At 32.0% G+C, this 24,718-nt stretch overlaps 1 protein-coding gene and 1 long non-coding RNA gene across 10 annotated transcripts in view; one reads left to right on the forward strand and one right to left on the reverse strand.

Annotated features, from left to right (window-relative positions):
- The window catches only part of LOC132304332 (uncharacterized), a 35,845-nt gene extending 25,309 nt beyond the window's left edge, over positions 1 to 10,536 (forward strand). For 8 of the 9 annotated variants that reach the window (XR_009481571.1, XR_009481572.1, XR_009481577.1 and 5 more), the window contains 3 exons: positions 583 to 1,040; positions 6,968 to 7,089; positions 9,683 to 10,536. This is a non-coding gene — a long non-coding RNA (uncharacterized LOC132304332). The remainder of the gene's footprint in view (positions 1 to 582; positions 1,041 to 6,967; positions 7,090 to 9,682) is intronic. The other variant, XR_009481570.1, reaches the window with a different exon arrangement.
- A 347-nt stretch (positions 10,537 to 10,883) lies between these two features.
- LOC132304333 (ankyrin repeat-containing protein ITN1-like) lies at positions 10,884 to 15,056 on the reverse strand. Its single transcript, XM_059801949.1, has 6 exons — positions 14,348 to 15,056; positions 14,123 to 14,263; positions 13,437 to 13,529; positions 13,161 to 13,208; positions 12,454 to 12,899; positions 10,884 to 11,676 (listed from the first exon to the last, which is right to left on the reverse strand). Exons 1-6 carry the CDS (start codon positions 14,637 to 14,639, stop codon positions 11,062 to 11,064), a joined length of 1,635 nt encoding a protein of 544 aa, XP_059657932.1. The 5' UTR covers positions 14,640 to 15,056; the 3' UTR covers positions 10,884 to 11,061.
- Between the last annotated feature and the right edge of the window lie 9,662 nt (positions 15,057 to 24,718).

Genomic DNA, 24,718 nt, shown 5'->3' on the forward strand with positions numbered 1-24,718 from the left:
CACATGCATCGTGCCACGTGCCTTATCGACCCAACTTTGAGCCATCCATTTGTCACTTGAACGCCTAATGCATTCTTGGAGGCTTCGCTATAAATATCACCCACATTTTCCTTTTGTTTCAACATTGTGTGATCTCTCTCTCTTCCAGTGTTTTAGTTTCTTTCTCTAGATGGAGAGGGAACGATGTTGAAAGATCTATTACTGAAGCATATTATGGAAGTCTCTCATCAATGTGGAGGGTTATATGTGAGGACATAATTATGGTAAAGTAAAAAATCTTTCAGTTCCTTATTCTATCTCCTTTTTTATTTCTACAGTATTTTTTTATATCCTCTTAATTGTTAAAATCTAATACTATATGTTCAGAACGAAATTTAACAATTTCACGAATGCGATGATTTGAATAGGCACATTAAATATTGAGAATAGGCTTTGATGTGTTAAACAATAGATGCATTCCATAATTTTCCTAAACAAGCAAACATCAAGATCCTTTAAATTAATACAACATATTGAATATAACATTATTGTGTTACATCTTTTATAGCTAATATTTTAGATATGTTTTAATTTTACATGCAGTGGTGATCTGACCTTGTATGAGAGGTTTTGGAAGCAGATGGAGGAGAAAACTACAATTATGATATCAGGATGTAGTTCTTAAGTTATTTTTTTTTTTTTAATATGTATTTTTCTTAACATCAAAAAATAACTTAAGGACTGCCATCCTGATAACAAATTATGGTATATCTTAAGGATTCAAGAAGAGCTATTGTGGTCAGAACATGCTAATAGAAATGTCTCCCAGCCAAAACAAATACTCTATTCTAGAATATTAGGCAAGCTTTTTACTGCTTGACGGTCCCGAGGCAAGCCTCTTTTCTTTCTTTGTTGTCTCTTTTTGTTCCATTTATCGTGGACGAAAATTAGCTCTCTTCCCTTCACCAGAAAGAAAGAAAGAAAGAAAGTCCAATCCACTGGGTACGAAGACGTCTCTCTCCGATCCCATGAGCATGGTTGTTACAGACCCATGCTACTTGGTGAGTTCTTTGATCTTTTGAATTTGGCGAGTTAAATGTCTTATGATTGATTTGAGTAACATACAGATACACTTGCTGGAGAGACGAAAAATGTTGGTTTTTTAAAACTAAAATTGGTACATAATGTGGTAGTATCTGTTATTATCATTCGTTGTCATTAAATACATTAAGTATTAAAAGGTTATTATTGTATGTGTCAATTTAACATTCTTTGTGCCTAGGACTTGCATGTGAAACCTTATTTGAGTATGACTATAACCTTATGAGAAAGAGGTTGTTCAAAGATTATTTAGAAATTATGGTTGCTAATAAATTTTTAGAGTTTGCACAATTTGTGGTTGGATACTGGACCAAAATGTTACCAATTTGCCAAGAAACTGTAGAGATGGTAAACATAAAACAAGGAGAGAAAGGTAGAAGATGGAGAGATATGCATGCAAACTATAGAAAATAGAAAAGTACAAGAGAAATACCACAATCATTTCTCGAGAAAGAAAAAGAAGGGAGAATGAAGGAGAGGGGAAGAGATTATAGTTCATACATTTTGCCGTTATGTGTGTTTCAAATTAACAGCAAACAATACTTCAGATTTATTTCAACCTCCAAGCCTTTTGGAATTCTCCTTCAATAAATCAGGACTGATGGATGGTCAAGTTGAGTGATTGAAGCTTTGGTTTTGAGAGGAATGACAAAATACTACATAGAGGCTTAGAGCTGTGTCAAATTTAATTATTGTTTTCATTTTTGTGTTTCCGAAATTTTTATAGACCCTTTGGAGTAAAAGGAGTATGTTCAAATAAAATGACACCATTTTTATGAATTTCTCAAAAATATCACAAATTGGGGTGTTGCAATGTGTAAAATAACTTAAATTTGCCTGTGTCGCACCTCATGGTTTGGCCTTTTGGTTTTTCAAAACAAATTTTCATGACCTATTATGGTAAGTAGAGGCTCTTTTGATATTAACAACCCCCCTCCAAATAATCTTCTAAGGCAGGTTCAATTAAATTGTGATCATGACTAATCAAAGATCAAATGAGTTGAATTTAAGCATGGAAATGTTTGATGAATATTGATGTTGGAAGGTGTTAACCACCCCAAGACACCTGTACCTAGTATGGTTACTTTACATTTTATGTTGCTTGTGATTCTAATGTCGCCTAAAGGTTAGACCAGATCTACATGTGAGAGGGATCTAAGACCTTAATAGGCTTGGATAGGATGGAAGAGTGTGGGAAATGAAAAACTGTGAGTGTGGCGTGACCAAACCCAGAACCAACCTCATGTATGTCATGGTGAGAATCAGGTCGAACATAGTTCATTTACGATGGTTTGGAAAGAGAAAGATGATGTGGGGTGCTGTGACCGAACCAAAAGGTTGCCTATGTATCCCGGTTATACCGAATCGTGTGGGAATTAGGTCGAACATAGTACGAGCATAAAGTATGAGGTGGGACATACGAGTCCTAAGAGATGACATACAAGTTGAAAAGATTTCCTATAGGCCTTGCGAGTCTAAAGGGTGAGATTGAAGCCGAAAAGAGGTCTTAAAAGGCATACGAACCTAATGAGAAATGAGTGGAATAGAGGTCCTAAAGGGTATGAGCCTAAAGGATTGGATATGAGTAGAAAATGGGTCCTAAAGGACATACAAGCCCAAAGGATGAGATGTGAGTCGAAAAGAGGTCCTAAAGGGTATACAAGTCCAAAGGATGAGACGAAAAGAGGTTCTAAAGGGCATACGAACCTAAAGGATGAGATGTGAGTCGGAAAGAGGTCCTAATGGGCATACGAGCCTAAAGGATGTGATGTGAGACATATGAGTATGAAGAGATGACATACGAGTTATAAGAGATAACATGCCGTTCGATCTTCTTGGGTGTGAGTTGGAGATCATGATCTCCCGTCAATTAACTCTGTAATTGGGAGGGAAGAAATGGGGTGCCTACAATGCCAAAAATACTTTTGTTAAAAAGACATTTAGATTTCAGGTAACATCTGTTGACTTTAAGAGATAATCCAAACAAGAGTAAAGTAGAAGAAGATGAAGAAAGAGTAGGAGAGAAAAAGGGAGAGAGATGGGGAAAGAGAGAAAGGATGAAAGAAGAATTCTTTCATTCTATTTATACTAACAAGTTTCAGAAATTACACATAAGCACCCAATATTATATAAGTAATAACAAATAAGCCCCTGACAACAAAATCAGCCCCCGATTTCCATTTTCATCTCAACAAATTGAATGCATTTATCCACCAAGGTGAACTTCAAGAGGAATCCATAGGCCAACCTTTGCACTGGCGTTGCCCCAACCATAAACTAATCACACAAGGAGAATGATGGTCCTCCAAGATATATCCACCGGCCAACCTTTCACTTTGTTGTGGCCCCAATCATCAACTAACCAAACAAGGGTCTACCACGTGGGTTTAGGACTTTTCACCCAAGGGTAACTCTTACCCTACTTACTTCTTTAGGAAATATTATTTAATGTAATAACAATCTATATACCCCACAATCATTTCTTAAACCATTAAAATTTGGCTTTCCAAAATTCAAGTTATAAATGAAGAGTTTTACCTAAAAGTTTACTGTTTAAAGGTTCAACAGTAGGATATTGATGTACACCATGAATTTCACAACAGAAAATAATGGAAGGTTGTAACATTTATATATAGTCCAGAATCAAATTTTCTGAAAATAATCATGCTTTTAAACTCATATATTTAGAAGACATGCAAGTGAAGATATGCCAGAATAATCAGAAACAAAACAAAACATATTTAGAGATCATCAAGTCAATATTTCACAAGAAAATATACACTCAAGAGTAAAAGTAAAGTTTTTCCCACATCAAAAGAGTGTTTTTTCTAACCCAATTCTTCAAGAAATCGTGTCTATGGTGTGGGGGGTTCTTCCACCTTGGACATTCTCCACTCATATATTCCTTCTTTTTTCTCTATGGGTCTCTCTCTCTCACACACACACACACATACACATTATATGATTATGTATTTATTGCACGGTGGTGTACTCACCCAGCTTCTTAGTTCAGTTCCCTCCAGGGCCGGTTCAATACAATTTGAGGTGTAAGGCGAGATCTTTAAATAATGCCTTTAAGAATGACATGACTATATGTACAGTTGTTTTTGTGTACCTTTTGCTCCTCTTCTCAGCCATCAAATTAGTAACACAAAAAAATCATATAAAAAAAGGAGATTGCGGACATCTCGTTCTGATATACTTAGAATGATTATGTTAAATTATGATTTTAATGCGGTGGCCTAAGCATGAAAGATCAATTCGATACTACATACTCCATATTAGGAACTTAATAGCATGTAAAGAAAAAATTTCAATAAGAATAAACTAATTGATTGAAATTAATAACAAGAATTGAAAAGTAAATTAAAAACTCAATTAATATTTTTCTTAGATTTAATATTAACAGTGATAAATATGACTAAATCACTTGAAATATTTTCAATAAAAGGTTGTATGAAGAATAAAGTTTTTTTAGAGAGATGGCTTTACTTTTGGATTCCCTGTGATCCACATGATCAGATCTCTGTGTGTGTGTGTGTGTGTGTGTGTGTGGGGTTAGTTTGTAATCTCTACCATTCAGTCTCCATCTAGTGATCTCAACACCATTGCTGTTAATGAAATCATGAGTGAGTTGTGAAGGTTAAAGATCAATTGTTTGGAATCTTAAGTCGTAAAGGAGAAAATGATGTAGACGAGTTCGGGCTGAGCCGATCCCAAGCTTTTCAAGATGCTACCGAGCTGAGCCTGAGCTCACCCTAGCCAAGCTCGAGGGATCTCGAGCCGAGCCTCATAAACAATGTAGAGGTTGGCTTGATTTGGTTCATTTGCAGCCCCAAATGTGGTAGTTCTCATCCTGAATTCTCCTATTTCCTTATCTATTAGACACAACTTCTCCTTTAATATTTTATTCTTTTAATTCATTTCTATGTATTGCATCCCATATTAATTATGGTCGGCCTCCTTGTCTCTTACCTTTGATAGAAACTCAATTTTTTTTTTCCTTGCTTCCACAAATCTATCTTATATATACACATACAACTTGAGTCTGATTTATCTTATTGTCGCGGATAGGCAAACTCCTGATTTCTCCCTCACACATTGTGTAATACCCCGGATGTTTATATTAAGCTTTAATTATGATTTGTGGCTTAGTTTGAGAGTTTTATCATTGTTAAGAGACTTTGGGTATAAAGTATGATTTATAGAATTAATGTATTTTATTTGGAGACTCTTGTGTGATTAGTGAGATAAGGTTGGAAGTTTGGTGATTATGCGAATTAGGATTTAGTGGAATCCAACTGTTTCAATTCTTAGCCCTTACCTTGCCACGTGTCTTCATCTTACTCTCATCACTCATGCACAAGGACACGTTTTCTCTTTGCAAGCCCTATTTATCTTTGTATCTTACATTGTATCATACACACATAGAGACTTAGAGAGAGAGAGAGGGGAACTGGGGGAATGAGAAAAGAAAGGTTCGGCCATGGAAGAAACAAAGGAAAGAGAAGATCAAGTAAAGTGAAGAAATTGGTGTTTCTCTCACCATCATCTCATCGTCATCTTCATGGTCATCATGATGGTAGGGTTCTTCTCTAACTTGGGTTGCTCTGTGTGATTTGGCTTCCTATTCTATATCTTATTGCCATGAAAGTGACCTCTGTGTTAAATTGCATGTGCCTTGCCAAATTCTTGAGAATACTCCTTGCTTTTAACCATCGTTGTTTGAGCTCCTTGTTTCTGATATGATGGTAGTTGTTTGGTTCATCTATATGTACAATTGATCCCTTTGGAACACTTAGAGTTCTTCGTACTGGGACAATGGGACTTTGTCTCACCCACCATTTTGCAGGTACCAAGGATCAATTAAAGGAGCTTATGCTGATTTGTCTATGAATATATTGTTTGATGTATGTTAGGCATTTGATGATTTGCTTGTGAATTGAGGGTTATCATGTTATTGTTGAAATGTTTCAAGTTTTAAATGCATTGAAGACCTTATGCTTATGTATTTATCAGTTGATTGTTGTATTGGAGTTGGTATTGGAGAGTAGGGGATTTTCGGTAGCATTTATAGCAAACTGTCATAGTGCAACCAGTCACACTATATGGGACCAGTCGGACTACCACAGAACCTGTACAGACCAACTTCATTTACCCAGTTGTCCCGATGGGACATACCTGGACCGGTCAGATTTTTATTATTTTTTATTTTTTGTAAGAAAACTGTAGAGATTTGTTTCATGACCTGTATATATTTGACGATTTTTTGTATTTTCTTGGTGATTATAATGGACAGTTTCCTAACCATAATTTCTCACTGCCTATGGTTTCGGGTCGTTACACATTGAGTAGTAATCAGATGTCATTTCAACTACATCAATATATTGTTTTGGTCCTTTTAAGAATCCAAACACTCAACTTCATGGAAATCAATACCTCAAAATGCTCTTAACTTGCGTGCAATTTTCTCCTTGATAGAAACGAAACAACAGAGACCAAGATGAGGTTAACGATGTTGCGAATTTAGAATATATACCCATTCACCCATGATAGGAGTGTGGATCTCAAATTTTTTGTGGGGTATTATGCTATTTTCGCACTTATTATGTTGCCATTATTCTATAGGAGTACAGTAGGGGCGGTGGTTAATTATTCTGTAATTTCATTTTGGTCTTCATCATAGTGAAATCTCGGTGACTCCGTGTACATAACCAAATTGGTGGAGCTTATATATGTTGTTTGGGCTATTGGATGCACTGAAACATCAAATATATTTCCTAACATATGTGCAATTAATGTAATGATTTATCAGAATCAAACACTGGTAATATACGTTTTTAAGATTTCATTATTAAGTTTTGATTTTATATGTAATTCAATGCAGTGGCAATTCGAGCAGATGGGGGTAAAAAGCATAATTGTGATTTCAGGATGGCAGTCCTTAAATTATTTGTACTACGCATTATCTCCGTATGAAGCGTAGTTATTGGTTCCTCATGCCACATGGTAAGTTTTCAATTTGTTTTTCTTTTTGGTCAGTATTTTGTGGGTTCAATGTCTTGTGACTTTGCTAACTTTTTTTATATTTTTATTATTATTATTTTTTTCCGGTTAGGTTAATACTCACACACCAACAAATGCCCACTAGGTGTGGAACTCCACTCTCACCTTCAATTGTTTTTTATCTTTCTAAAAGGGTAGCAAAACAAAGCCAGTTTTTTACTCATCCTGATTTGATAATGTAATCTTGCGAATCTCCTTATTTATGGTTGTGCCCTGTTTGATATTTCTATTCGTTTAGAAATAAATAATTTTTTATTTTTTTATAAAGGTCAAACTTTATATACAATGTTTGATTAGTAGAAAGATTGCAGAACCAATTCTGTATAAATGATGATTCTATGCACCTGCACAGTATGTTTAAGGTTCAAGTATGTTATTAATTTAATTCCCTTATAAGGCTAATTTAAGAACTAATCTCTCGGAAGAGTTGCAGGATGTTAGAACATAAGAATATTAAGTAATTTGTAAAGAAGTGAGTTTCAATTCAGGTGGTGTTATTTATCTAGTCTTAACCTGGTTTCACACACCACTATGTATCTGTCTTTCAACTTCTAGAATTTTTAAGGTTCAAGTATGTTATTAATTTAATTCTTTATAAGGCTAATATAAGAACTAATCTCTCGGAAGAGTTGCAGGATGTTAGAACATAAGAATATTAAGTAATTTGTAAAGAAGTGAGTTTCAGTTCAGGTGGTGTTATTTATCTAGTCTTAACCCGGTTTCACACACCACCATATTGTGCCCCATTCTCCGGTTCTTATACTATCTAGTTTATTTGAGTCACGTAAAACGCATGGAACAACTTAGGATGAATAAGAATATGTTTAATCATATTGTGCTCCATGTTTCAAAATTTAGGTGGGTTAAAGGAAACAAAAAATATTTTGATAATGAACTAGCAATATTCTAACCAGGGAAAAAAAGTAGCAATATTATTGCATTTCAAAGAAACAGTTAAGGGCCAACAAGGCCCCAAAAAATATATATTCTTTCATTTTTTGCCCATTGTGTTAATAATAGGATTATTACATTTCGATTTTGAGCGGCCACAAAAATTGTCAGTAAACACTTCATTTTGTTGAGACTCTTATGTATCTTGTTACCCAAAAACTCTTAAAAAGTAGAGGATATATATACACGAACGAGTACAGGAATAGGACTATATAAGAAGTAAAGAGATAATAGAGTATGTGTGTGAGTCTTAAAAAATGAGAGTTTGAACTTGAGAAGGTGGTGGTTTATATTTGTAGGTATATGAAAGTCTCAACTCTTTCATCTAATTTAAATGAAAATAATAGTGTAATAAAAACTCATAAGAAAACAACAAAAATTATAATTTAACATGTTTTTTTATTAAAATATTGTCAAAATGTATGACATTGGCTAATCTTTTGTTATAACTAGAAAAATATGACCAATAGGTCAGTGGTCTAGCGGTATCAGGCTTTTACTTTCCAAAGGGAGGTCAGAGATTCAAGTCTCATAAGAGATAAGTGTGCGTGACTACCAACTAGGAAAATATATATATATATATATATATATATTATAAAAATATAAAATCTTTTTTAAAAAATAAATAAATAAAGTGAAAATTTTCTCTTTTACCTCTCAAGCTCTCTCAAATTTTTCAATCTTGTCAATCGTGGTGGATGATCTAGCAACTTTTTGGCAAGGTCGTCGACCACAATTTCCCAATCTCTAACAGTTAATTTATTTTTGGCAAAATTTGTCAAGTTCTAGCATATTTTGATCAAACATACATTAAAGAGACTAGAATTAGAGATTAAAAATTTAACAAAAACTTTATAAATATTTTTTACTAATAACTTAGAGTTTTGTACTTTAGTAATTAAACATTTACGGGTTCCCAAAGTTTGAAGAGATTAACATTTAGAAATCACGGTTTTGTGTTTGGAGAGAACAAGATTAGAGTTTTGCTTATAACGGTTTTATTTTTCTTTTGGATGAATGGTACTGTTATTTCATTCAAGGAAAAAAAATATAATAAAAGAGTACTGTTATTTTGTTTACTGTAGAAAGTATTGCAACTCATCCCTAGGAGTTTAAAGATTTAAGAAATTTTTTGGTTGAAGCTATTTCAAGATTTTGTTTTGGTTTAGAATTCTGGTGTCAACTTAGGGTTATTGTTGACAAATATAAAATATTGGTACATTTTATTAAGTTTAGAACATTTCTAAAAGATACTAACTGCAACTAGGTTAAAATAAAAAATTACAAAGACTCATTAGTTACAACACAAAACTAGTAAGTGGCTCAAGTGCAATTTTTATGGGAAAAAAAATAAACCTCCTTGCATTTCATAAAAAATATCCTACATGTTATAAATTCCTCTTAACGCTCATTAGTTACAACACAAAACTAATAAGTGGCTCAAATGCAATTTTTACGGGGAAAAAAAATCTCCTTGAGTGCATTTCATAAAAAATATCCTACATGCTATAAATTTCTCTTGACGAGATACTAATAAATAAATACAAATTATTATTAATTAATTAATTATTATTATTTTTTGCAGATTGTGACCATCAATGTGGGTTTACGAATGAGGGACATGGATCGGAAGCAAAATGGTCAAAAGAAGGCCAATATAGTAAGGTCTTCACCTACAACGGGCTTGGCTTAGTTGATGCAGTGAAACATCAAGACATAGGCAAACCTTCAAAAGGAAGACCATTATTCATAGATTTCTGTTTGATCGGAACTATATTTGTATATATAGATGCCAATTGTGTCAAACATTGTGCTATCTATCTATCACTCCCATTGTACTTGTTGATTTCTTGGTTTAGAGAGCTAGAAAGATGTTGAAGTTTGTGTCAATGAGGCATGTTCTGATGGTCTCTTTGGCCATCAATATGGGACTACTGTGGAGGTTTACCTATGAGGGAGATGGTTGGAGTGTATGGTTTCTTTCCGAAGCTGCAGGCAAACGTCCAAAGGAAGACCAATATGGTAAGGTCGTCACTTTCAAGGAGCTTGACTTCATTCGATCAAGTGAAACCTCAAGATATAGGGGAAGTATTTATCATTCTTCGGTTTGTAATCTCTCATTCGTCGATATCTTCCTGTAGTAGTAAGTTCTTTTTATGTTTCAATTCAAGGACCAATAGTCATTTTTTCTAGTTAAAATGACACATCTAAGTTAATTGTGATGCATTTAGTAAGAGTACAGGGAGAAGTGAAAAGTTGTGCATAGCATTGTGGGTGGGAGGAGAATAGAAAGTTCTATGTTTTTTTATCATTTTGCCGCTCAAAATATCATTCCTCAGCGTTGAAGGGATGGGTGATGTTAAAATAATTCATTTTATTCTTTCTGTTTTGATTTTCTTTTTCCCTCCCCGCAACTTAAAATATTTCTGTTTTGATTTATTTCTATTCTCTTCCATTGTTGTTCCCCCATTTTCTTTTTTATATCTGTGCGAATAAAGAGCCGATATACAATTAGTCGGCACACGTTTAGACCTAACGGTCCTAGCATGCCTGCAATTGATAATCACTCATTCAAACTTAAGTTCCGCAATTTTTCTTAACGTTGCTCTCGCTCTCGTTTTATATGACTTAGATTCAAATCTCGTCAACAATTAATAGATACTTTATTAGATTATGGCATAAAGTTTTGTTCAGCATCAAACATCTTTATCTTTATTTTGTTGAGACAAGCATATGATTATTTCATGATGGGAAGACGAATCACAAGTCCATATATGACCGTAAGAGGGAGGCACAATGCAACCTTCAAATTATTTATCGTAGCATCAATAATAGAAATGTGCCAAACCTTCTTACAAACAGGAAATTATGAATACTATTGCTAAATATATATATATATATATATATATATGTCAAATTGATAGACGATACAAGCTTTAATTTTTCCCCTTCTCTCTATTTGGTTTAGTAGAGGATACGATCATTCTGCTGATAGAAAAGGCCTTTGCCATATGTAGATTTGATCATGTCCAAAAGAAGAGGAAATTGTGATGACACAAACAAGGTCGCAGGTATACAGGAAAGCACAGCAATAGGAACAAAAATCCATGGTTTCTTATCCCCAAACACTAGGTAGACTGTGGCACCGAAAGCTATCATCATAGATATTATGGATACGAATAGGGTTACCAAACCAATAATTAATCTGTTGGGTAGGACTTCCAGAAAGTCCTCTTCTCCATAGCGCGAAGTGAGGATAGACAAGAAAACCAGTAGAGAAGAAGTGGACGAGTAAAGAGCAAGTGCATCGGATAGACTGAAGATTAAAAAAACTTTGTCGTTGGAGAAAATTGGATGACCGTTATTGCCATTGTTTCCGCCCGGTACAGTGATGGCAGCAGCAAACGCTATAGTGACAATGAGAGCTGCTACAATTGTGCAAGAGTTGGCTGTGTCTTTCATCCATTCCTCTCCTTCTTTGACCAACTTTTCATGTGTCTTGCTAAATTCCTTTCTGGGTACCTCTCTTTCAAGATCTCGGTTGTCTTTGTGGTAATCCAATGAAAATTTTTCTACTTCCTGCATTAAAATGAATGATTTTGGCATTAAATATCCGTTTGATCAAACCATAAGTTAAGAATTGAAAATATATATGAGATGGTGTAAAGAAATTTAGTATTTTCTATATTTTGTCAAAAAAGGTAACATAAAAATTATATATATATATATATATATATATATATATATATATATATATGGATTAACTTTTATTTATTTATTTGTAATAATGGAAATACCTGAAATAATTTACATATTTTGCAAAAAAACGAATAAACATAAGGAAAAAAAAAAAGAAGAAATAATTTTCAACAACTCTTCAAACAGAAGGCATTTAATTTTCAGACAACAATAATTGAAACTATTTGAAAATAGATTTTTTTTAATCTCAGTTTTTATAAAAATAGTTTACAAAAATAACTTGGACAACAATTTTGGGTAGCGACTGTCTGCTTCCTCACCTTCATATACTGTCTCGTCGTCACAGGAGAGTTACACCACGCCTCCCTAGTGGAGGTAGGTTTGCTAATTAGTCCCTAGTGGAGGTAGTTTTGATAAATCAATGTCCAAATGTGAGGATTCATATTTTTTATAGTTAACAATTTTAATTCAAGATTGATATGGTCAGTATCGTCACTATCAAAATCAGAATATATGCACAATCCATCCATTAGCGAAAACTGAAAACCAAGAGAGCTTCTAACTTTAAGAAAATCAACTTAGAAAAAAAAAAAAAAAAAAACTAAATATTAAGAAATTAATATTGTATTGTTATGCACTTTATAAAATTGAAATTACCTTATACCATTGCAATTCGCGTTGCATTTGTAAAGCTGCACCGGCTGCACCAGCTCTAAGATTGACACTTTGCTCATCTTTCAAACATGCAACCAGATCTAAACAACTCTTATCTGATAAGTCTGGGATTGCTAAAATCAAGTGTCTCACCTCTCTGTTCAATTGATAAATAAGATTGAAAATATTTACATGCCGGTTCAAAATTGCAATACGGAATATGTGATCTCCTTTCGAATTTGTAGCATTAATCACATCAGGAAATACTGCAAAAGTCTCTTCAATAACTTCAGGAATCCCAACTTTGGCTGCAATCAGTACAGATGAATGAAATATTTCCTTTGCTTTAGAGTAGTCTAATTTCACTACTTCCTTGCAAAGAAGTTCCAGGAGCTGACGAGCTTGATGATGTTCTCGTTTTTTCTCTTGAATTTTCTTCATCTGTGGCACTGTGCATGATTCAAATGAACTTAAGATTGATGGAGTGATTTGAAATACCTACACACACACACACACACACACACACACACACACACACACATATATATATGTTACCTATTGGCTGCTAGTACGTTCCTTTACTACACGACTACACAGCGCTTAGTGAGAGAGATTCACACCAATACCAATAGTGTTTAAGCGTTTTATGGGTAAATTAGAAAACTGATCACTCGAAGCAGACATGATGGAAGTGCTTTCACATTTCTTACCTAACATTTGAGTGAGTTTCCAGAATATTTGATGCAACTTTTGCTTCACTGCATGTACAACAAAAGCAAAAACCTGTCATGATCGATCAAAGAGGTAGTACTGCCACGAGGACAAACTAATTTCTACCCGTGGTAAAAGTACTCAAATCCACATATCCAACCCATAACCTTTTAAAAAGGACATAGATAATTAACGCATATATATATATATATATATATGAATAATATTATATATAATGTATTTGCGTAAATGATATCAAAACATCAAAATCTTACAATAAGCCCGAAATGAAACCGCGCTATTGACTGGATTCTCAATGTCTCCTTCACTACTTTGATATGCAGAGTCTTCTAACCTCGGGGGAACATCTAAATGGGGGGAACCATAAGTTAGTAGTAACATATATTATTCTTCTGCAAATGCCAAAAATCCATATATATATGTATAGCCAATAGAGGAGTATATGAATAATATTAATACGTTTTTAGAAATACATAATTTTGTAGGGGATAATTTATAAATTTTAAGGGGATGTTTAATAAACATTTATAAATTAAATGCATAAAATAAAATAATATTTAATGGATTCAGGGGCAGAGGAGTCGTTTTATTAATTTTAGGAGAGGCATTTTATTAATTTTTATAAATTTATGTATAAAAAAATAATAATAATCAATTGGAGCAGCATGGGCAGGCTTCAGCTGCCCCCGGGCACATGTTGCCTCCACCCCTGAGGTCATGTATATATTTATACGAATTAGTATATAAATATAGATATAGACGGTCGGATTGTGATCATCACTTTCTTTTCTTTTTTTTTGTTTTTGGCCCACATATTTGTGATATTCATCACATACATAATCATTTCGTGTATAAATAATTAATAATCAAAACAGATAAGAAAAATTAACACCACAAATTAAGTAAGTGGTATACATAAAGAAATGAAGAGATGACTAACAAGAGTAGATTAAACTTTGCCAGAAGTTGAAGTGTGCTCCACTTGGAAATGCAGATCTTTTGAGAGCAATCCTGTCCAGTGCTGGAGAGCTTTGTATGCATGCCAACGCAGGGTATCTTTTAATCAACAATATAACAATATCTGTAATATATATATATAGTCAATATATATATGTTGATGTAGCTAGTGATGGAAGGTAAAAAAATAGTTGTAATTTTTACTTACCGAACTGATTACTAGCTATTAGACCATTAATAAGAATAGCACCACTTTCATCCTCGAGTAGTTTGGGCTGTATTTCTTTGTTGGTGAGATCCAGTAAGTAGAGAACCATACTCCTTCGGCCGATTATAGAAGCGTAGTGGATAGGCAAATTTTTAGTATTGTCCTCCATGTTGGCCAAGTCTGGGTTCTTTTCCACCAACAACTTGGCTGCCTCCGTGTTGCCACATATTGCAGCAGTGTGAAGAGCTGTGCTGCCATTTCCATCAACTAGTGCCACGTCATCTTTCGTCATGTCCTTCAACAATTTCTTCACCACTTGGTTTCCCTTCCCACACTTTATCGCTACCACCAGTGCTGTTTCCAATGCGCCTGTGATCGCGGTCCTTACCGCATCCGGTTCATTTCTCAGAAACTCTTCCGCACCCTTCCAGTCGTCATTGATTGCAGCCCTGTACAGTGGTAGGTATTTGCATAGATTATCATTCTTCACTGCTGTCTTTTGCTTGTTCAGCTCAATTTTCAATAAATTACTCCCTAAAAAAAAAAACAACAACAAAACTTGTTCAGCTCAATTTTCAAAAAATTACTCCCTCCGTTCCATGAAAAGTGTTATGTTTGGAGAACCGTAAATCATCATGTTTGAGGAACATGACTCGCATAAATATTTACAAAAATAGATATTCACATAAATTCAATACATATATGGATATTCACGTAAGTATGATCGCTAAGAGTATATATTTACAAAATATATAATATATCCACGTACCTGGTGGGACTGGGTACAATTCAAAAGGGGAAGAGATGGACGAAGCCATAATATTGAAAGTACTCGAAACAATTAAGCTAGGGTTGAAGGTTTTGGATATTCTAATTTCTTGCTGTCTAATTAGGGGTGGGGTTTGTACAAGTGGTATAGCTCTATATTAATATATATATTCCTGTTGTTATATATGAAAATATAACTATTGTTATAACTACCCTAATTAGCACATGCTTTAATTAATTTCCACTCCAAGTCTTTGTTTATATATATATATATATGTTGTACCCACACATTTACTCGTACGTCTTTGTATATAAATATATTTGTACAGCTATGATTGGATGGCATATTCAATCTGACGCGTGCATTGGATATCATGCTTTAATTTCCGCTACAAGTCTTTGTTTATATATATATGTATTTATGTTGTGGACCCAGACCGTCACATGATGATGACCTGTGCCTCATGCTTTAATTTCCACTCCAAGTCTTTGTATATATATATGTATTCATTTTGCGGACCCAGACCGTCACATGACGATGACCTGTGCCTCATGCAAATTTCCACTCCAAGTCTTTGTTTAGGGAATTTTATAGAAAAGTGATAGTAACAAAAGCATATTATCAATTCATCAACGTAGTTGGCATATTTATAAATATATGAATTAATTTCTAGTTGAACTCTTTTATAAATTGAATTTTATATTTTCATCCTTAAAGCTTATTTTATGCACAATTTACACAAAGAACAATTTGTGCAAGTCCTAGAATTTTGTCAAACAGCACTTAGGAACTGTTACATAGCACAAAAATTAGAAGACACAACACGCAACCTACAATGTAGAATAGACGAACTTAGATCTAAAATTATTAAAATACAGAATACTTTATAAGTTAGAAAACAAAGATTTTAGTTAGGTTTATGAATAGAATAGATTTTAATAACCTCGATAACTGTATAAAACGACTAGGAGAAAATCTTGATTATATTAAGGAACAAGTAGTGCAAAATTTTAGTCCAAATAATTTAGATAACAAGATAATATTGGTAGCCATTAAGGATACAAATAATGATATTAAAAATATTTTTGAAAATCAAAAAATAATTATAAATTATTTAAAGTCGCTTAAAACTGATATTCAAAAATTATTACAATAATTTTATAAGCACTAGTAATCCTGATTATTTAGCAGCTTTAGCAGAACTTTATAAAATAGACAAATACCCTATAGGATTTACAAGTTTTAAGACGGACGTACAATCAACTAATATACATATTAGATAAAATAACTTTTTAATCCAGTTATTACTTCAGTTATCTGAAAAAGTTAATAAACTTGAAAAAAAATTAGAAGTAATACAAGAAATTATTCCCAGAGAATCATTTAAAGAATTATCTGAACTATCAGATAAAATAAAAGATATAAAGTTAACAACTAATCCTGTCTCAGCCCGAACAACCAAGCGTATAAACCTTTTACAACCACATAGAGAATGGACATTATCCTTAGAAAAGCCAAAGAAATGATGAGGGTATAAGATCTATATGATAATGAGCACAATGCTAAAAATTATATATAACAAAGAATGAAGAAAGTACCAAATAAAGTCAATCTTTATTCCAATAATTTATTAGATTTCCAGAACAAGATATATAATCACCTTAGCCACAGAAAAATAAGTGCAGTTAACAATCTGGTTATTTTAGACCTTATAACATCAGAGGCTTGTCAAGAGTTGAATAAAAATAATTTAGAACTTATGCATTTGGGTGTAATAATGATCGGCAAACAAAGCAGAAGAAGGAACTAGAGCATCTGCTTATATTTATGATGATCGATGGAATAATCATCAACAAGCACAAATAGCCAGCGCTGAAATAGATTTAGCAGCTAACGCAGCCATCATAGGATGTATCCCCAATTATACGATGACAACTAGAGAATTCAGTAAACATATTAAGATAGTTATATCCACAAAAGGATATAATATGACAGGACAATTTGAAAACCTATTAGTTAATACTTTATTTATGGGAAAAACGATTAATCAATATAATCTAAAATTTAAAGCTCAATTCAGTGACATAGTTGATGACAAAAGCTAAAAAAGTAAGCAGTGTTACCCATGAAGGAATAGAATGGGAATTACCTAACCTTACTATTACCACTAAAAAGATCCCTGAAAGTAATATGATATATGTAAAAAATAGTGAAGCAGCAACTATAAGATTTAGTAATTATAAAAGGCAGGATAATTTAGTAGATGATACCCAAGAAGACTTTTTAACTACATTAATAGAATTAGAATCTCTTGAAGAAATAAATGTCCTTTATAATAGATTAGAAGATGAAATTCTAGATAAAATAATGCATGATTTTGATAATATTGGGCTAGAGAATTTGAAAGAAAAATATCTTGAGCCAAATTACCAACTTATAGAAAGCATTTATCTAGGCGAATGAAATAATGATAATATTAAGAGAAATATATTAAAAGTTGGATTTGAATCTTTTTACACAAAGCACGAATTAAACACTCTAAAAGAAGAATTAAATGTCGTAGAACAAGTAGAGCATAGAGAAGGAAAAGAACCAGAAGGATCTACCTTTCAACCTACAAGATCAGTAGATCAAGAAATGCATAATGCAACTAGTAGCACTAATAGAACAAATGATGACTATAGCACTGGACAAAGATTACAACCCTCACAAGAAACTTATGTAAAAAATAGAAATACACCTGATACGTCTACCTGGATACCAACTCGAAGAAGGTATGAAAATATTCCAGCACATAGGAACTATTTTAGATATATCTAGACACAATCCACAAGATTGGGCAAGAGTAATTGAAAATTAGAAACAAGATTGTATTAGAACATGTATTCTAACCAAATTTGATAACAGATCCCAAGCCTTAACTTATTGTGAAACCTTACTTAGAGTAACAATCTATGACTATCGACAAGCTTACAAAATTAGTTATGCTAATGATTATGCCGTCCTAAAGGATACCTTTACAATTCAGATGTTTACCAGTTTAATCAAAAGAGTATTATTAGGTGAAGACCGATTACTAGAAAAACTCAAATAAAGCAAAAAAGGAAGCCTTGAGTAATTTAGAATTATTATAGATCTGTGACTTTAGATACATAAAAGATTAAACCAATAAGTTTTTTGAATATTTTGCCGCTACAGGAAAAATCAGAGACAAAACCATACTTGATAGATATCTTCAGAAATTACCCGGCAGCATAGGAACTAAGATTTGGAAAAAAAAATGTTAGAAAATCCACGAAGAGATAGATTAACCATAGGAGATAGAGTGAATCATGTTTATAGCATGTTAAAAGCAGAATGTAAATTACGAAAAGAGTCTAAACATATTAAGAAGCAATTCTATTTTGCATGTAGACAATTTAACTTTCTACCAAAATACGGTTGCATGCCCCAGAAAACCTATAAACAAAACAAACCTAGGAAATATAATTTGCGAAAAAGTAAGACATATAAAAACTATCGTAGTAAAAAACCTTATATTAAAAATAACGAAAATAACCCCATACCTTATAAAAAGCGACCCTGGTATAAAAAACAAAAAATAAACAAAGATAAGAAGGACAATAAAGATAAAGATTCTAAAGATGGAAAAATTAACACTCTACCCACTAGAGAAAGAAATTGCAAATGTTTTATTTGTGATAATCATGGTCATATAAGACCAAATTGCCCCTATCGATATAAATAGAAACCTATTAAAAGAATTCAAGAGAAAATCAATATCCTCGAAGATATTGAAGACCAGATAGAAGAATTATATAAATTAGAATGTATCTATGATTCGGACGATGATAATGAAAGCATATATAGTATCCAAAGCATAGATAACGAATTCGATCTTGATGAAGATCTTGAACAGGGACTTCATTCTATGGAAGATTTCGTTTATACTATAAGCAACACATCATGTCATTATGATTCAGTTAAGTTTCATTTCTCCTCTTACAACTGTAAACAATGTAACTCCTCTATAGAATAAGGTCATTACTGTAGAGATAATTGTAAAACCCTATTATGTAATCATTGCTATTATAAATATGAATGTAAGCTAGAAGATACCTTAGTTGAATCCATGGATTCAATATATAAACCCTCTAGTTTAATCCAATTTCCTGTAACTTTAGAATTTAAAGAAAAATTAGTTCAAACCTCAGTTATGTTGGATACTGGAGCATCCAAAAGTATAATTCAAAAACATTTAGTACCAGAAGAAGTTTTAATAAAATTAAACTATAATGTTAATATGAGTCAATATAATAATGAAAAACTACTAATAACACATTGCGTTCAGAAAGTTCCTATATTAATTAATAATGAAAAATTTGTTTTACCACAAACCTACGTAGTTAATAATATTCCCAGTACCTATGATTTTATTTTAGGATTAAATTTTATAACCTCACTCACTAGAGGATTCCTATATACCCCTATGGGTTTATAGTTTTTTAATAAATGAACCTTTATTCTATTTAGAGATCCTTATATTCCTCAAAAAGAAAAACGAGTTATTACTTATGTCAATACTTTACCTATGACTGAAGAAACTACAAAAGAAAATTTATTTGATGTAACTGAATTTTTAGAAGATGTTTTTGAAGCCTTAATGTTTCTTAGTCATTTAGATGAACCAAAGATTTTTCTTAATAACAAAGTTATATTAAAAAATCCTAAATTAAATTTAGATAATCTTTTACGATTAGCTAAAACTACCGAGATTCTAAAAAAAGATCCCCAGAAACATTAGTATAAAAATAAAATCGAAGCAAAATTGAATATAATAAACCCTTTCATAACCATAAAAACTCAAGATAATCCTCATACCCTAAATGATCAAGAGGAATTTCAAAAACAAATCAAAGAACTTTTGTTACTAAAAGTAATAAGAAAAAGCAATAGTAGACATAGGAGTCCAACCTTTATGGTTCGAAATCATACCGAAATAAAAAGAGAAAAAGCTCGTATGGTTATAAATTATAAAAGATTAAATGATAATACTTATGATGATAGTTACAAAATTCCTAATAAAGATGTATTAATAAATCGAATACAAGATAGAAAATGGTTTTCTAAATTTGACTACAAATCAGGATTTGGCAAATCCGTATGGCTGAAGAATCCATTGAATGGACCGCGTTTATATGTTCTGAGGGACATTATGAATGGTTTGTTATGCATTTTGGATTAAAGAATGCGCCACAAGAGTTTCAACGAAAAATGGGCACCATATTCAATAAACATTCAAAATTCTGTTGTGTTTATATAAACGATATTCTAGTCTTTAGTCAAACTAAAGAAGAGCATAGAAAACATCTTAAAATTATATTAAACGAATTTATAATACAAGGACTTATCATAAGCAGTAAAAAGATGATCTTAGAAAAACAAGATATTGAATTCTTAGGTTTATATATAAATGATGAAAAAGTATAATTACAACCACATATTGTCCAGAAGATTTTAGATTTTCCAAATAAATTAGAAGAAACCAAGTTATTACAAGCATTTTTAGGATTATTAAATTATGGTCGCAATTTTATTCCAAAATTAGGACAATTAGTAGGACTCTTATTTTTAAATTAGGCAAAAATGGTCAAAAAATACTTTCATACTCAAGATATAGAATTAGTTAAGAAAATTAAATCCTTAGTCACTCAGTTGGAGCCCTTACAACTCCCGCTTGAAAATAGTTGTGATACCTCCGAATTTTCAAATGCAGGTTGGCCACGCCCACGCCCACGCCCGAATACCCGGGGATATCAAAACAAACTGGTAATAAACAAACACAGAATACAAAAGGATAAATAAGAATAAATAAATTGCTGAAAGAAAACTAAAGTGATAATCCAACAATTAAATCTTCAGAATAAATTTTTATTAAATAATAAATTATACAACCAATCCTCCAAAATACAACTCGGGAATCCCTACTGTGTGGACCCCTAGAAAATCCCAAACCAATATAATTAACAGTAACAACTGTCTACAACTAAATACTAAATCATAATAGAAACTTCTATGTATATAATCCAGAAGAATGATGATGAATGGTCTCTGCGCTACATACTCCAATCTACATTAACTTGAAAAAAAAATAGTGAGTCAGGCCCACAAACAAGTTCTTTCTACTACATCTAACAGAGACCTAAGGAACAAATACATCCTAGTCAACTTATGCAATAGCTATATAGTCTGTACATATATAGATACACACTAAAGGACTCTCACTAGACTATAAGGCAGGTTCATCCTGATACTAGGTATCACGCAAAACACATAGATAGTCATGAACACCGTCATCTATCAAGGTACACCACATCCTCTATATCCAGCTATACATCCTAGGCAATATACGCTCCCTAACCATCGATCCTGAGACTCAAGCTCATATCATGACATATATATATATATATATATATATATATATATATATATAATCCATCCTATCCAAACACAAAAGTAAACTATCCAACCATATTATTTCAATGGCATGTCATTCAACTATTTTGTTGACTTGACACGAATAAGTAGGACTTAACTCTATGGTTAATCTGTTCCCTTATAAATATAAATAGGTAGGACTTAACTATTCCGTTAATCCGTCCCTAATATGCCCCCATATCCTAACAATGGTGCATAAATCCACATAATTCAATAATTGATGTAACAAATATAATAATACATCAATTAATCCTGAATTAAACATGAAAGTAATCATACAGATATTCATTGCATTTAATTAAGCAATATACAACTTTAAATAGCATGTAATTAACTTACAACACAAGTAATTAATCTACATCTCAATTAAATTGTATAATCCTCCATATCATTGCATATTATGCATACTTTAAATTAATCAACTTATCATCCAATATATATTTTCATAAATTACATTATGATTATCATCATTTATAATATGATTAATATTATCTATCAAAATATCTAATAATAATAATGATATAATAAAGATCATTTATCAACGAGAATGAATAATTATGCTTAATAGCGTTTATCATATTACACCATATACTCCAACTATGATTATTATATTTTAATATCATACATAATATGTTTTCAACATGATTAATATTATTTATTAAACATACATCCTATATTCAACTCATCATTTAAAATTTATCGAGTTTTAGTACGACGAACGAAATTTCGAAAATAAGCCTAAAAATAAAATATCTCTAAAAATTATGGAAAAAAAAATAATTAGAAACATAATCAACAAAAACAACTAAATTTAAAATATGAGGACAATCGGACTTCGTTTCAGCCTCCAACAAAAATCACAAAAATACAGCGATGCCTCCTAACAATTACAAAACCACAATTTCGAAACCCTAAACAATGATTTTCGGCCATAAACTGACATGGCCTACAAGCTAAAGCTAGTGAGTTTTTCTTAATCGATTATTTCCACCTAAAAAACACTATTATTTGGTCGAAAACGGAATTATCAAACTGCTGTTCAGAATTGTGTCCAGACAGACAGAATTGTGTCTTAGTTCGTCTGAAGATTATTTTCTAATAATTATACAAAGTAATTTAATAATTTAATTACAGTAATTAAGCATGTAGATATCAAGTTATAACAACAATTCATGCATCAAATTACAAAATCATACAAAGCATGCATACATATATTTAAACATATAAACTCTTTGTTTTAGTCCGATTTAAACATGCTAACCAGTTTATTAATCTTGCTTAATCATCCTAAAGTCATCCTAGACATATACTGAGCACTAGATTAAAGGAGAGGAGTAGAATATAGAACTTGCCTTAAACTTTCGGATCGAAAGTTAAATTCCTTCTTCCTTGTTATTCTTCTTCTTCTTCTTCTTTTTCCTTTTTTCTTTTCCTCTTTCTCCCTCTAATTTTCTCTTTCCAGATATGAACGGGAATATAGTTTTCTAACCCTTTCAGAAACCCTCAATACATATATTTATATAGATAACTATAAAATCATATTCCCAATCCAACTTATAAAATATAAAATCATATTTCCAATCTAACTTTACCTTAATAATTAAGAAAAGAAAAAGAAAAATAGACAATATAAATATACCAAGTTTGTTACACACACACACACATACACACACACACACACACACACACACACACACATATATATATATATAATATAATATAATATAATTCTAACTATCCATAATAATAATATTATTATTACCATCCATATATACATATATCCCCATAAATATATATATACAACTATACATAGGTAAATATTCGTACCCATTAAGACTCCTATCCAAGTAGTCCATGGGACCCAAATAGTTGGCCCATTACTACTATCCATATCCAACTTCTTTTAAAATTAAATAAAATCAACAAACAATTTAAATACAAATAAACACATAATATTTAAACAAATACACAATTAATTACATAATCATATCACACAAATACACACAAATAAAACATATCATACACATCAAACAATTAAATCATTTAAGCACATAACACATAAACACATAGCCACATAAGCAAATAACCACATAATTAATTAAAATGCAATAAAATAAATAATTAAATTCCATTTATATCCTTTTAGAAATTAGGGGTATTACAATAGTTATAAAATAATTCAAACAGATGTATCAGCTCAAGGATTGGCATGTTTATTTCTTCAAAGACCTACAAAAGAATCTTCTCAAGATGAAGAACAAGTTTGTCACCATACTAGTGGAACTTTTAATAAAGCACAATATACTTTACCATCAATGGACCTAGAAATTTTAGGAGTCACAAACTCCATTGAAAAATTTCAGATATTCCTTAATAAAGAATTTCTTATAAGAACAGATTGTGATAATATAGTTAAAATTGTAAACAAAGCAAAGTAACAGCGGATGTTTGTAAAAAGATGGGTTTCTTTTATTGACTATATTACTGGAGGAGGTTTTCAACCTATATTTGAACATGTCAAAGGAAAAGAAAATTATTTAGCAGATATTCTATCTCGATTACTAATTGATTGTTGAATTTTGCAGGGATGGAATCGAAGAGCAGCAATAGCTATAACCTTATATCAGGCATATCTAATCCTATTTTAATCATCCAAAACCCAACTCAATGGTTCCACACAAGACATAATCTTTTTTCTGACCAAAAACTTATTTTAGATAATATTTGGTTTTAAAGAAATAATCCCGATAGAACCCTCGTCAGAAATCTAAATACTTTGAGTGAATATTTTGTAGCATCTAATAAAACATATCATACTCTACAGCAAGAACATGAGACGTTTACAGCTCATTTTAAAAAAGTTGAATCTAGCCTATCAGAAGACGACAGAAAACCCCATAGAACTAACATTTTCAATTTCTGCATGTACAAACCAAGTATGCCAAGTTAGTACCCATTTTCTCTCCAACTTATAGAGAAATCCTAAGACAACAAGTTGACGTCTTCCCAGATGACATCAAAGACCTTATCCTTGAAGAAGCTAAATCTGATAGTTTTAAGAATTGGTTGATATCCAAAATTACCTCAGAAACAACAATCCACCC

This window comes from Cornus florida, unplaced genomic scaffold (assembly GCF_030987335.1).
Source record: "Cornus florida cultivar Cherokee Brave unplaced genomic scaffold, ASM3098733v1 CherokeeBrave_3.0.0_Hap2_Chr04, whole genome shotgun sequence".
In the NCBI taxonomy this organism is placed as follows: domain Eukaryota; kingdom Viridiplantae; phylum Streptophyta; class Magnoliopsida; order Cornales; family Cornaceae; genus Cornus; species Cornus florida.

Excerpts from the sequence above, each read along its gene's own strand:
- LOC132304333 (XM_059801949.1), bottom strand. The coding sequence starts at position 14,639 with ATGACGAAAGATGACGTGGCACTAGTTGATGGAAATGGCAGCACAGCT. Across the intron at positions 14,264-14,347 it reads AATAGCTAGTAATCAGTTCG|ATATTGTTATATTGTTGATT; the intron begins GTAAGTAAAAAT and ends TATATATTACAG. Across the intron at positions 13,209-13,436 it reads GGTTTCATTTCGGGCTTATT|TGAAGCAAAAGTTGCATCAA; the intron begins GTAAGATTTTGA and ends TTGTACATGCAG.